Here is a 14,797-nt window from a genome sequence, read left to right on the forward strand (position 1 = left end):
AGGGGAAGACCTTTTCCCAGTTCAAAATGGTTGGGCTCTGAGTGTTTGACCAGTCGATTACATATTATATCTCTTGTAATTCTCTTTGACTTAAGAGACTAACCAACACGATTCTCTCCGCATCCTCTCTTTAAGAAGATTTTGGGAATCTGTAAATCATATCTTTTTTTCGTATATTATGCGGTTAGTTTTTTTCAAGTACTGTTTATGTTCAATTTTAAATAAAAGAATTTTAAATAATTTCTAACCGCATAATTTACGATAAAATGACACAATTTACAAATTATCAAAATCTTCACAAAAGAGAATTCAGAGACCAAATGAAGACTTGGTCTCAAATATTAGACTTTTTATTATTTTTATTATTTATGTATAGGAGCGGAAACATTCTTGTCAAAGTATGATCGATGAATGGTCAATGCATGGGACGTGTCAATTGAAGAATGGTCAGGGTAGGGGACGTGTCAAACACCTTACATGTGTTTGGTATGACCATACGTAAGAAAGTTCTGCATGAGGTGGAAAATCGTGTACCAACAGGATCATCTAGGGATCGTTTTGGAAAGAATCTTGAAGATTTATAAATCATGTTTGTTCAGGAAAGAATCTTGAAGATTTATAAATCATGTTTGTTCATTTTATATTGTGTGGTTAGTTTTTATCAGGTACTGTTTATATTTAATTTTAAATAAAAATATTTAAAATAATTTAGGACCGTACAATGTACGATAAATAGACACAATTCATGAATTCTTATAATCCTTATAAAAAAGATCCAGCGAGGATTCGGATTCAATGGTGTAAACATATATCACTTCACATAGTATAATCAAGGGTTGCATCCCTCTATTGAGAGGAATGTACATATCACTTTCCTTGGTATAACATGGTTTTATCGTATAAATTTCCGTTCAATATTTTTAATTTTTATTTAGAAATCATCCTTATAAAGGCACATTTGAATAATTTTTATTATAGAAATGATTTTCAAATGTAGATTAAAAAAGCATACGCTTCTAATTATGAAAGTTTTACAATAAAAATATATTATTCGCCAGGGGTGATATGCATGCATTCTAGATACAAATATTATTCTTCAAAAATTGTTGTCCATACAGTCGTGCGTAAGTGGTCATCAGATGGCAATGCAAGTGAACTCACAACGTACAAGTGAACCTCACAATGAATCAATGACTAACAACTAAACACACTGTGTGATCGATTGTCACTAGTACGAGTACATAATCATGCATGAAAGATGAAACATGCGTGCATGATATAACTTCGTACTTGCCAACAAGTTTTGTACCATATGCATTAAACATGGGACTGAATTGTACTTTCTAATTGGTCGGGGTATTTTTCTGCCTGGAAGTTAGAACAACTTCGGAATCAACTGTCAAATGTCATTGCTAAGTTAGACTTCTATGCCACATTTTTTTAATGAAGACTTTTAAGTCAGTTTGTGCATTTTCATTATCCAAACAGCATAAAACATAATGAAAATCATTTTAATGTGTCGCTTAAACATGGGTTTTTTTACTATTCAATCATGTCCTAAATGTGGTTTAGAATTAGTTATAATTCTTAACCTTTTTAGTAGGAAAGTAGCTTCATTTATATCTAGTACTGAAGATTCTCACCAGATGATAATTTTGATTTGGGTTGGTTTGGTTTGACTTTGTGAGGTTTTAATATGGATGTAGCATTATAGTTAAAATACAAGTAAAAAAGGATAGGGTAAATTACACAAAACCACCTTAACCATTGGTCGCACTACAATCTCATACCTCATATTTTAAACATTACAATGTCATACCTTAATTTATGAATTTGTTGCAATGTCATACCTCAATTAATTAATATGTCAAATTAATTGTTAAGTGATGACGTGACAAATGCATGATCCATATTTTGCTGACATGATAGCCAACTTGTGCCAACTAATAAAAATATTTAATTATTAAAATTATTTTAATTAATTTAAAATATTATTTATAAAATTTAAAAAAAAAAAAACAAAAAACAACCTCACGGCCCTCACCCCACCCAACCCATCGTTCCCCTCACTTCTCTCTTGCCACGCATGAACCCATCACCACCATTTTTGCAAAAGGAATCAAACCCAATTTTGAATCGTAAATGGCAACACAACAAACAAAGCAAAAACCAAATGGCTTATTATGTTAACACCTCACATATTGTTGAATAAACCTCACATACTTAATACACCATACGTTTACTTTTTTAATTAAAAATTATCTTAATACACCCCATATACTTCCCCATAATACCCTCATACCCCACATTCTCAACATACACCTCACATTTTCTCCATACACCCCACCTTTTATGTACACCCCACATTTTTCATATCTTGTAACGGTCATTTTTAAATGTCTTATGATTTTGTTTTTCGTTCTACTCTGTTGTTTTTTGTTCATTTTTAAACGGCTTAGTTGGCTCATTGAACTGTGACTCGAGTTTTTTGCTTCACCATCTGAATCACACTCTAACATCTTAGAAATTAAACGTCTTATGATTTTGTTTTTTGTTCTACTCTGTTGTTCAGGCAAGGGCTTGCCTGTGTAGCTTATTAATTTTCAATGGTGATTTTGATACATGTGAACTTTTAAGTTGTTATTTGATGTAGTATTTGATGAAGCAATATTTGGCCCTTGTAATGAAACCAAAAGCTCTTAGCAATTTGTAGGCATTTTTCATATGAAAAATTATGGTTTGCTATAGCTATCGGATATCTCTGTGTTCATCCAATTTGTAGTATTCATGCTTCCTAAATGCTCTGTACTTTCTATTCTGTTAAATAAACCTAGTTGAAAATAACCATAAAAAAAATGAAAACTAACGATAAGGGCTTCAAATCTTTGCAATTTAATAAAAAATCATACACTAATTTTATTTAATAATAAAGATAAAAAAAATAAAAAATAAAAAAATCCAAATCGCCCCGAGTGCCCGTCCCTCCCCAACCACCACCACCACCCAAAAAACTCCATCAAACAACTTCCACTTGGTAGGTCGTGGTGGGCCCAACTACTCTTAAGCAATTAGGAAGACACCACCACATCAGCAAATTGCCTCTGTTTTTTCTTATATGGCAGACAAAATTTTGTTTGTTTTTCGTTTGGGTGCTTCAATTTTTGGCTATGATTTTTTATGCATTGGACATCGACATGTGAAGAGGAGAAATTTATTTGTACACAATACGAATATGTCGTCAAGCTGATGTTTTGAGACAAAAAGATAAATATATGTGTATATGTTTATTCACATATCTTTATTTTATTGACACAGAACGTTAAGTGATGGCATATTTATGCCATAAAATGTGTTATTTGTATTAGAGAAGGGATTCTTCTTGCAATCAGTGATACTATGTGATAACTATTTAACAAACAATTATCTATACCATCGGTTGTGTCACTGAAACAATGAATTAGTTGTAAGAGTATTCACATCAAAAAATACCGTCACATGGTGTAAATGACACAATTGACAAGTGACAAAGTGGGATAACGTAGGAGATGGTCAAGTACAAAATGGGGATAAACGACGTAAGTTTCAAACCTTATGAAATTGAACCAAGAATTAGATACTATTTATAAAACTTGACCAATAAGTAGATATTATTCAAGAAACGAAAATAAGAATTAGGCATTATTTATAAAACTAAACCAATAAGTGGAAACTATTTATGAAACTGGACTATACACTATTTATGAAACTGGAGTAAGAACTAGACCATATTTATGAAACATGACCAAGAATTAGGCACTATTTATGAAAGTGGACCAATAACTAGACACTATTTATGAAACTGGACTAAGAAAGAGACACTATTTATAAAACTATATCAATTACTATACATTATTTATGAAACTAGATCTAATAACTAGGCACTATTTATGAAACCTGACCAAGAACTAAACACTATTTATAAAAGTGGACAAAAAACTAGGCTCTATTTATGAAATTGAACCAATAAATAGTATAGTACCGTTCAGTTTCATAAATAGTGTTCATTTTCATAAACAGTGTACAGGTCTCTCACGTAATTTTTTTTATTTTTTATAAATTGTGTCATTTTCATTAAAATTTAAGTTTTTTTGTCATTTTTATTACAATTTACGGGTTTTTCATTAAAATTTATTACTTTTTCATTAAATAAAGTTATAGTATGGTTTTTGGTTAAAATAAACTTAGCCCAAGCCCTTTTCATGAAAGTTCCTTAAAAAAATGAAGAGTGGGAAGAGTTTTGATAGTTGATGAAGATAAATAGTAAAAATGATTTGTGATTTATTTAGAATTTTTTTATTTTTAAAACATATTGCATAGTAGGATACATAAATCATTTAGTATTAAAATTTAATGTGAGGTGCATTCAATATTTTATGGGGTGCTAATATAAAAAGCTAAACCAAATTCAGCCAAGAAAATCGAAGAAAGGCCATGTAATTTACATCAGAGAAAGAAAAGGAAACCAAATTAAGCAAGCAAGCAAGAATAGGCTGAGGAGCGAATTTAGGGTAAATGCAGGAGGAGCTGAGGAACAGGAGCTTCTTGACTCTGAGTCCGTAGCCGCTGTCAATGACGTTCTTTTACAGTCTGACATTATTACTCATCACGGTAATAGAATTGCTAAGTTGCAATCCTCAAAATAAAAAACCATTCGAATTAGGTCATTCGGTTTTCATCAAACTCACTCTACCAGCCAAAACAAATAAACTCAGACTGCAACCTACCCTTTAGCATCGGCAGGATCTTCTTTTTGGTAGATAGAGAAACTGGTTTTCTCTCTGTCTGTCTGATTGATTTATTCAACTTAATTTTGTTTGTTGTCTTCTAGAATGAAAAAGTCTTGAAAATGAAGGACAATAATTAATTTTAATCATACAGCTTTTAAATTCTAGATCTGCTTTCTTTTTAAAGCATGAAGAAGAAAAAGTGTCTGCTCTCTTTTCTTATGAACATTTTCCAAGGCCAAGATTGTAAATATTTGCACATAAGAATGTTACACAAGAATATTTAACTTTGCACGAGAGGTCATTGGTAGGTCAATTCTCCTCTCCGCTATCAGCTTGTATATAAAAAAAAGAAAAAAAATTGTCAAATAAGTATATATATGTTTGAGAAAGCATATGAGACGGGATGCTCCGGGAAGAACTGGGAAATGAAAACTATTGATGGCATTGTCTTCAATGTAGTTTAGACAGCCAAACATATGGGGTCAGTTGAGAATTCCTCTGCTCCTTGTTAATGTAATAGAGAGCGGTTCACTTGATGGTTTGGTTTGTTAATCCAAATGGTGCATCTCATAGATGAAACTTGGTGCGCCTGATTGGTTATTTAATATTCATGTGAAGGATGTTAATGTTTCAGAAATCTTGGAAGAAAATAATTTCAATTAGGAAATTGTAACCTTGTAATGTATGGGGCGAGATGTGTGGTGGGTTTCTAGGGTTTGCGAAAGCATCTTCCACAATGGGATCAAAGAAGATAATAGCGCATTTTCATGATCGCAATGATCTGCACCAAATTAAGCAGCAATGATGCGAAATTTAATAAAGTTGTTTTGTACTCTTTCCTTAGAGAGGTATGTAATGAAAGGGTATTTAATTTGTGTGGTTTTAAGATAATGATTCCTGTAGATGATTTTGCAAGAATGGTCGCGTATATAGTCAGCACAAAAGAAAAGCCATTTGTGAGGTAGCCTCTTGTTGTCAATTTGTGTGAAAAGGTCATGGAATATACTTAACCACGTCTTATCAGTCCAATGAAAGAAAATGACACACACTCTCTCAAATATCTTCAAAATCTTTTTGGAGATAGAAATATCATGAATTGAAAATAAATAAATAAATAAATCAGAGGTTTGGTGTAGGAAATTAAGGTAAAAGCAAACTCATATTTTTTCTTCAATGCCATACTTGAAATTTCAGGCTAGCTTCTTCTTGTGCAGCTTAATTAATATGGGTTATCTCTCTCAAGATGTTGATTCACACAAACACAAACAAACGAATATGAATTTATGTACTAAGAATAAAAGCGATTTTCTCTTACTAACCAGAATAATTATAAGGGTTGTCACCTGGGTACAATCTCCACTTATATATATATATATTTGATATCAAAAGTAATTTGCACAAGCATCCATCAAGAATAACTTTAATTAATTAACAATTCCGATTAATCTTTACAAGTAATATTTTATATTAAATTTATCCAAACTATGAGAGAAGAATTCGAACTCAGATCTAGAGGGGAGTACACTTAGTCTAGCCAACTTGGCTAAGCCTAGCATTTAGAAAGAAAAAACAAACTTAACTAATCTCACGTCTACAATTTATCCTTAATTTCTATATTCAGTCTTTCACCTCCAAAAGAGACATAAGAAAGATATAAAGTTCCCTTTTGTAAGGAAAATTTGTTCAGTTCATTTCTGAAAATGTCATACCGCTTATTTTAAAAGCTAATTATTTCATGCAAAATCTCACAATGGTGACTTGGTATGTCACAAAAAGAGAACTTGAGCTTTCCAATTTGTTTTCTTTGAATTATCTTACTTTTGTATGCTTAATTATATGTATTTCTTATTTTCAAATGAGTGATTTCATGTAATTGATTAGTTAATTTCATAAAATGGATAGAGTAAAAATGAAAAACTGAATGTGATTGAAGATATTGGAGCATGTTTTGGAGCCTGGGATTATGAGAGAAATCGGATAAAAAGATTTCGACTAGCGCGGAAACTAATACAAATACTTAATTATTTAGTGCTGAAATTCTCTCAAATGCAATAGTAAATCGACAGACCACACTTCATAGTCTAATCACCATTGAACCACTCAACGGAGAAGGGTGCAGAAAGTAATTAGACTTTGACTATCGAAGTTAACCGTGACTAAAAGAATTAACGACAACAAAGCATGACTAACCTTAATACCGATATGATAATATCTGATCTGACAACAAATCATGCGTGATTTAATTAAAAGCAATGGAACCCCATGTTCATACTACAAATTAGTTACATGTTTATAATTCTTTTCCAACCAATTATTAAGAAGAAATTTCTTGTAATACTGTCTACTACTGGTGATAGCTTTTTAATTTTTTACTTCGTGTATGATATTACCGTAAAATCTAACTTGAATATGCGAATATATGCGAAGCGTACATGTGAAATTATACATATAAAACTGCTACTGCTTCACCTCAAACAAGTCATTTGAAAATCTGGAAAAATGAAAAGGAAGAATTAATACCACAAAGGCGTATAGATAATATGGACTTCACCTTCAGATTGCATGTTCTTTCTTTTTACAATTTATTTTAAGTAGATGTGGAGAGGAAGAAAATGGTGTATTACGAAGAGATCCTTACCTTGTGGGTTCATGGTGTTCGATGCGAGAGAAAGCCAAAAACCTAGCAAGAAACTACTAGCTAGCTATACCTAGCATAATTTATGTCTGATCACAACACATTAATCATGTATAGAACTTCAAGCACATATATATGAGGTTGATGATCAAGATGAAAGTTAAAGTATAAAGATGTAAAAGAAATAAAAACACAGTAGTACAATTTTTGCCTTCTTTAGTTTATAAATATAATTGGGAAGAAATAGAAGTTCTACAATAAGGTTTAATATACAAGTGTATATTAATGTATTCTACAGAAAAATATAACATATCTAATCTTTTTTTTTTCTACAACAAAAGCAAGCACCTCATCCTCCTTTTCTCTCATCGTCTCTACATATGAAAAAAATAAAGGGAGCAAAAATAAATATAGATTTATATTTCTATCAGCAGAACACACCTCACCTGAATTTATAGCAGCTACCTTTTTGTCAAAGGAATTTGCTGATGCCACTCTTCATCATTATCTGGACCGTTTGATTAATTTCCTAAGAAACAAAATCTCAATCTCCCCTAAGTATCCAAAATCTATACAAACAATTTATACCCTATTTATGATCCCCTAATTAACAAGAGCATAAATATATCTAACATGATCATCGTAATCTTCTTCAAACCTTTGCCAATCGATCCATCGATCTCAATACGTGCCATAATCATCAAATTCATCAACCCTCTATCCCAAATTGGAGTCAGAATACCAATTCCTCCCAGGCAGTTGATACGGCGTCCGGAATAGACCGTCGCCAAGTGACCCCAATACTGCATGTTGGTGCAATGGTGGAGTCTGAGGAAGCTGGGAAAGTAGATTGGCAATAGAAGTAGAATTGTTATTAGTAGCACCGCCATTAATCCCATCACCATTAGAATTAGTACCAGTGTCCAATTGGTGTAGTTGTATTCTCTTGCTTGATGAAGGATCAGCAGCCGTCTGGTCATCCTCCTCCTGATTATTCCAGTACAGGGATGGAACTATTGGCCGTTTTTGTGGCAGCTGATGAGTAGAAGCCGATCCGTCGGTGCTGCTCATCATCCCGTCAAAAAAAATTTGGTTATTTTCCATGAAAGGCGGCCCATAACTCAAATTAGACTTTGGAAGGTGCAGCTTCATATTCTGATGGTGGCCCACATGACTTATAGATGGTGGCATCAACGGTCCCAAGATGTCCTCCATGGAATCCTCCCTCTCATGATCCATCGGCCTATGTGTGTTGTTCTTCTTGTAAATTCTACACAGCACCCAATCATCAAGCTACACATAAACAAAAACACATTAATTCAATTTATTAATCTCCAAATTAAATTAACAAATAAAACGTACGTACAAATTCTACCATGGGGTCCAAAAACCAAATTTAAATATCATTAGTGAACTATTATAGAAGTGCTTAGTTCTGGATTACCCTCAAGGAGTTCTTCTTGTTGCCCAAGTCACACCCTGGTGGTTTGTTGTTGGGCTTGTTATCAGCAAGCCTGTACTCGTGCATAATCCAATTGGTTTTAATTCCTTTCGGGGGTTTTCCTCCATAGAACACAAGTGCTTTTTTCACACCAACTTTCTGAATACCGCCGGAAGTCAGCACCGGCTTATCAGTCCCCGTCGCCTTCCAATACCCGGAAGTCGCCGCCCTATTTGGTCTCGCTCCGTTCGGGTATTTCCGGTCCCTAGGACTGAAAAAATACCACTCTTGCTCTCCAAACGTAGCCTTAGCTGAACCAAGAAAGAAAAACGAAAAAGAAGGAAACACATAATACAATCAGTATTATTGTTGTCGGTAACATATATACACATGTTATAAGAAAGAATTTTATATACACCTGCCGTATGCAAGAAATTTAATTTCGTGCATACCTGGGAGCTCCCAGGGGTCGAACTTGTAAAGGTCGACGTCAGCGATGATGGAAACCGGAAGGGGAGCGGAGGTGGCCTTTTTCTTGAGATAGTGGACAACTAGCTCTTCATCTGTCGGGTGGAAGCGGAACCCAGGTGGGAGGTTTGGCAGCGGAGGAGGTGGTGGCTGTGGCGGCTGCAGCTGCTGCTGTTGTGAGCCCGTTGACGAGTCGGTGCTCTCCATCTTTGGTTTATGGGTTCGGAGGGTTCCTTTGCAGCCAAGCACATATTACATATCACACAATTTACATATAAAGCTTTAAATGTCGTTTGGAGGTGGCAGACTTGCAGGGCCCCTGTTTTAAGTATGTGAAGGGGAATATCGAGCTGCAGTTGCCTGCATGGTTTTTAAACAATGGAACCAATGGTAGAAGGCCACGTAACGGGATCAGGGGTAGATTAGACAGTTTATGAGATGTATAATTACTGCGTTAATCATGATTACGGAGGTGGCCTAATTTTGAGCATGGGATTGAGAGTGACTTTGTGGTGGTTAGCCTAGGGAGAGGGAGAGAAAGTGAGGTCATGGGGATATGGAGGTGATGGAAACCCTAGGACGACGCGAACTGGAAGGTGGGCCGTTGATAGGCCAACACGTGTAATTCGCAAACGTGAGAGAGAACGACACGTGTACTGTGAGGTGAGGTGGGGCCCACAGACCACACAAGGTAACAAAAAGATATAGACGGATAAGTCTGGGGTGGGAACAAGCTTTATGCTTCAGTTGTCATGCTTTTGTAGCGCATAATACCGCCAATTTTTGACAAGGACCCCACTTCACCAAGAAACCATGGGAGAGACTAAGATCAATTGGACATAATTTTCACTTCAATCTTTTCATCGCTTAGTGTAGGGATCGAAATTCGTTTTAGTTTTATAATGTGATGTATAAAAACCCATCACCTAGCCGGAATATGTGCGTGTAATGCGATGACAGATAATATGTACGACGTTTAAAATAAAAGTGAGTAGATTGAGAGTCAGATATTGCCATTACTATAACAAATATGACATTGATAAACAAATTTCATTAAGATGACATGGATTGCTATATGTATACAATGTTTATCTAAACTACATATTAATAAACTGTTTTTTTTTAACCAAAATATAGGATGAAAAGACATTTTTGTCTTCTATCACAACAAAAAAGTTAAGAATAGTAATGTAATTTCACAAAACAAAATTTTAATTTTTTTTAAACCTCACATACAGGTGATTTTATCATTTCTATTTTTTTTAAAAGTAAACAAATAAAAAATAAACCTCCCTCCCTCTCTCCCCACTCCCACTTCTCTCTCACTCTCTTCCTCTCTCCTTCAATTTTAAAAACAAAAGTAAAATATTTCACACACAAAATTTCACACACTTTGTGTGTGGGCATCTAGTATTGTATAAATACATTTCAATCTTGTTGATTTAGCTGGGAATAATAAATTATTTGAATGTGACCCACGTGCTAATTACATGAAAATGTGGATTAAATGATAATACAATATTGGTGTCATGTAAACAATTGTGGTCTTGTGATGTACACATGAGGGCATGGCAATCCCTATATACCCTAATAATACTGGTATGTATCATGCATGGGCTCAGGTGGTGTTAAGATGTCATATATCAAACCCTAGGAGTCTCTTTTCCATGCATGATGTGTTTTCTGGAAAAAAAAAAGTTTAGTAAATTATTGCCTTTCAGGGTATTAATTGGAATATTATAAATTTAGTACTACCAATTGACTTCTAGGTGTAATGTTACATAACGGGTGTGGTAGTTAAGCACTTAATTTTTTAGATAAAAAAGGTGAAATTAAATATATCATCCATTCAACATTTGATGAGTTATATTATTATCTTGTAGTGATTTGGAATTACCAGAAACTCATGGTGCTGGTAGTGCATCAGTTGCAGAGTTTTTCATCACACCAAGAAATATCATGGGGGTGTCAATATTTGTTGTAGAGACGGATATTCATAAGGAGGTTCACGTGGTCATATTAAGTGGCAAAGTACGACAATTACATAATCAAGATATTTATTATTTAACACTGTCACATGATCATATTAAGTGACAAAATACTACAATTACATAACCAAAACGTTTATTATCTAACATGGTCACGTGATCATATTGAGTGGCAAAATACTATAATTACATATAGTAATACTAGGGAGACTAAATTTGTAGATAAAATTTAGTAAACTAAATGACTTAGAAGTTAGTGATTGAATTATTACTTAAGTGTTGATAAACGTGCTCATTTCTTATTGGTGACACATAATTTAGATTGCAAATTTTGTCTACAAACTTAATCTCCAAGCATTACTCAATTACATAACTAAAACATTTATTACTTAACGTTGCTCAAGTGACAGGAATAACCCTACACAAGTTCTGACTTGTTCTACCATCCAGTGCAAACAATAAGAGAGAGCTGAGAACTTACCATGGATTGGGCTGCCGGGAGAGCCATAGAGTACCTTTAAGAGTGTTTGACCACGTACCAACCAAGCAGCAATGGCTCAAGAACTCTAATGGGTTGAGGCCAAAATGATGACGGGGGACTATGGGGGTGGGGTCTGAGTGCTGGTTCCGTCAACACCAAAAGGGACCCAATGTTTGTGATCACTTCTTGCTATCCAATATTACTTATCATCGTCATCGGAGATGAATTTTTCAATACGTCGGTAATACAATCTGGTACACTAAGAGTGGTTAGATACTTAAAAAAATCAAACTAATTAATTATGACATTTAATATACAAAGTTGTGTTCCCAGAATACTAAAAAACTTATTATCATCACAAATCCTAACATCACACAATCACATCTTTGCATCTTAATTAATTCTTACACCTCCACTCATTCATTCACACTCACACAACACAAGCATAAATGTAGACACGAAGTCTCACACTTTTAAAAGATTACTATGAAAATCACACGCACGTACGCACGGTGCCTCCAACCCCCTCTCAATTTTGATCATCTTAATTAATCAAACAACACTGATATAAAAATTAACTAATCAAACAACAATTTGATTCACTATTGATGTGAAATAAATAAATTTACGTGGGTTCTCAAGGAACATATACTATCAGAAATTAGTGTTTGCCTGACAAATTCTACCCGATGGGAATACATACTGGGCAAAGATACTTACTCCGACGAAATCAAAAAATCCAAATTATTCAGTAAATTATGCCTACAACACCTTTTTTTTAATTAAACGTCATTTCCTTCTTTAATTTTTATGCATCTCAAATAACCCAAATTTTAAGCTGCAACCTTTGTTGAGAATTATTCACGAAGGTAACGCCTTTGAATAACACTCTATTATATCGTAGTTCTCTCACTATTTCTATTTTGGTTTTGAATTTCTTTAGTACAAATGCTGCTTTACACTAATTTACACTAAGGATGATGGAGATTTTTTGAACACAGGACACATCAAATTGCTGAAAACTATCATAATCACCAGGTAAATCCCCCAATTGATTCTTATAAAACCATATAAATTTATCACACTGATCAACGTGCTACACTTAAATATTACATAACTCCAATAAAAAGAAGAAAAAAAATCCCTTACATATATAGTTTCTTCTTATTCACTCTTTAATTAAACTCAACTTTATAACCTTGGTTTGCTCATGTCTACGTAATTTGAGCGTCCTCCAGGCATATGCACGCAAATGAACTAATCTTCTTGATTGACTTTCTCCTTAATTTGTTCTATATGTCAAATAAACTCCTATATATAAGAAAAAAAAAACATAATCTTTAAAGGAGAATGAAATATGCAACTGTTGCTTATTTAGTTATTTAACCAATAGTTACAAAACGTAAGACAACACACACACACGCATACACTTTCTTTGTGAAGTTGTAGACATGTAAATTTTGGTGAATTAAATATTCAACAATATATTTAATTTTGACGTGCTAGGGCATACGTGGCATTACTCCATGTGTCTCACAAATTGTACACATGACATATGACATAAAAAACTGGACGAGTCACTGAAGGTGTCATGCGTTGACATTCGACGGAGTGTAATTAAGGAATTATCTTTATTAATTTTTTAATTAGTTTTAATTTAAATCAAACAAGTTAATTGATTTAAATTTAAAACAAATGAAATGTCAAATCAAGGATGAAATGTGATTGATTATTTGATTATCTTACGAAGTCAAATCCCGAACCAAGCGGTTATTTTGTCAATTAATCAAGTCTAAAATCAAAACCAAATTAAGCCTTAATCAAAACTTCCAGAGCCTATAAATATGTGGTTCCAAGAAAAAGGAGGGACCCTTCAGAAACACATCCACATACCCCAACGCTCAAACTCCAAAACTCTTAAACACTCAAAAGATTCAGAAAGCACTCCACATTCTTCGCCACACCCGAAAAGAACCATCAAGCACCACTACACGTGCCGGTTTCTCCATTGCCACAAGCCAAATCCTTGCAGCATTCATGGGTTTGAGATCGAGTTACTTCGACCCTAGGATCAACAAGCCCACACACAATTCTACAACCCTGAGATCAAATCAAAAGATTCAAACTTTGTAAAGAGATTGTAACTCTCAACCTTACATTAATACAATTTATTATTTTGTACATGTTTTCTTGTTTTATTTGTTGCAAAAAATTTGTGTTTACAGAAGGACATTGATACCCCACTTGTAATTTGGTATAAAAAATGATATACAATTCATGTTTTCCTTTGCAAGTACAAAGGACAAGCTAGAGATAATCTACAGATCTTTGCAAAAATCCAGTCAACTCAATTGATCGTCAGAAATACCTAGCTAGCTAATCCAACTATTTCGATGCTTGCATATACTTTTCTGGGCTGCAGTAATGATTGAATAAAGAATTGTATGAATAATTAGCAAGTATTTAATTAAAGAGACATTTTAGATATGGTTCCTAGTCACTAGTGTCCGTTGATTCAAACCTTATTAGTTTTTAAATTTTGATTAAAACCCTTAACTTTGTACACATCAACATGTTAGCATTAATAATCCATATCAACTATTTTATATTTTAAATTAAACATTATATTAAATATTGTAATATAGACATCCTTTAAAGCAATTTTTTTTTTGTCCGAAGATTTAAATCAATTAAATAAAATAAATTACGACATTTTATGGGATATAAATCCCATAAGATTTGAAATTTAACGTTTATGGGACTAAAAAACAAACTCCACCCTTAGAAAACCTAAAGCCAATGAAAAATTGGTGATTAAAATGCGGAAAATAAGTTATGAAAAAAAATTGTTTTTTTATTGAATGAAAATAATAGTTGTAAATTAATAAGAAAAAATGTCATGGTAAAAGATAAATGTTCCCATAAGAATGTACCTATATACAATTGTATAGTAATTCACAAGAATGTACCCATATACAATGTCAACATTAAAACCCATATGTGAGAAAAAATAAAAAC

The 14,797-nt window shown here is 33.4% G+C and overlaps 1 protein-coding gene across 1 annotated transcript; it reads right to left on the reverse strand.

The window, feature by feature from the left end:
• Positions 1 to 7,597: 7,597 nt before the first annotated feature.
• Positions 7,598 to 9,620, reverse strand: LOC103448644 (NAC transcription factor 56-like). Its single transcript, XM_008387908.4, has 3 exons — positions 9,295 to 9,620; positions 8,846 to 9,153; positions 7,598 to 8,694 (listed from the first exon to the last, which is right to left on the reverse strand). The coding sequence occupies exons 1-3, from the start codon at positions 9,515 to 9,517 to the stop codon at positions 8,119 to 8,121; spliced, it is 1,107 nt and encodes a 368-aa protein (XP_008386130.1). The 5' UTR covers positions 9,518 to 9,620; the 3' UTR covers positions 7,598 to 8,118.
• Between the last annotated feature and the right edge of the window lie 5,177 nt (positions 9,621 to 14,797).

The sequence above is a fragment of the Malus domestica genome, chromosome 11 (genome assembly GCF_042453785.1).
Source record: "Malus domestica chromosome 11, GDT2T_hap1".
NCBI lineage: Eukaryota > Viridiplantae > Streptophyta > Magnoliopsida > Rosales > Rosaceae > Malus > Malus domestica.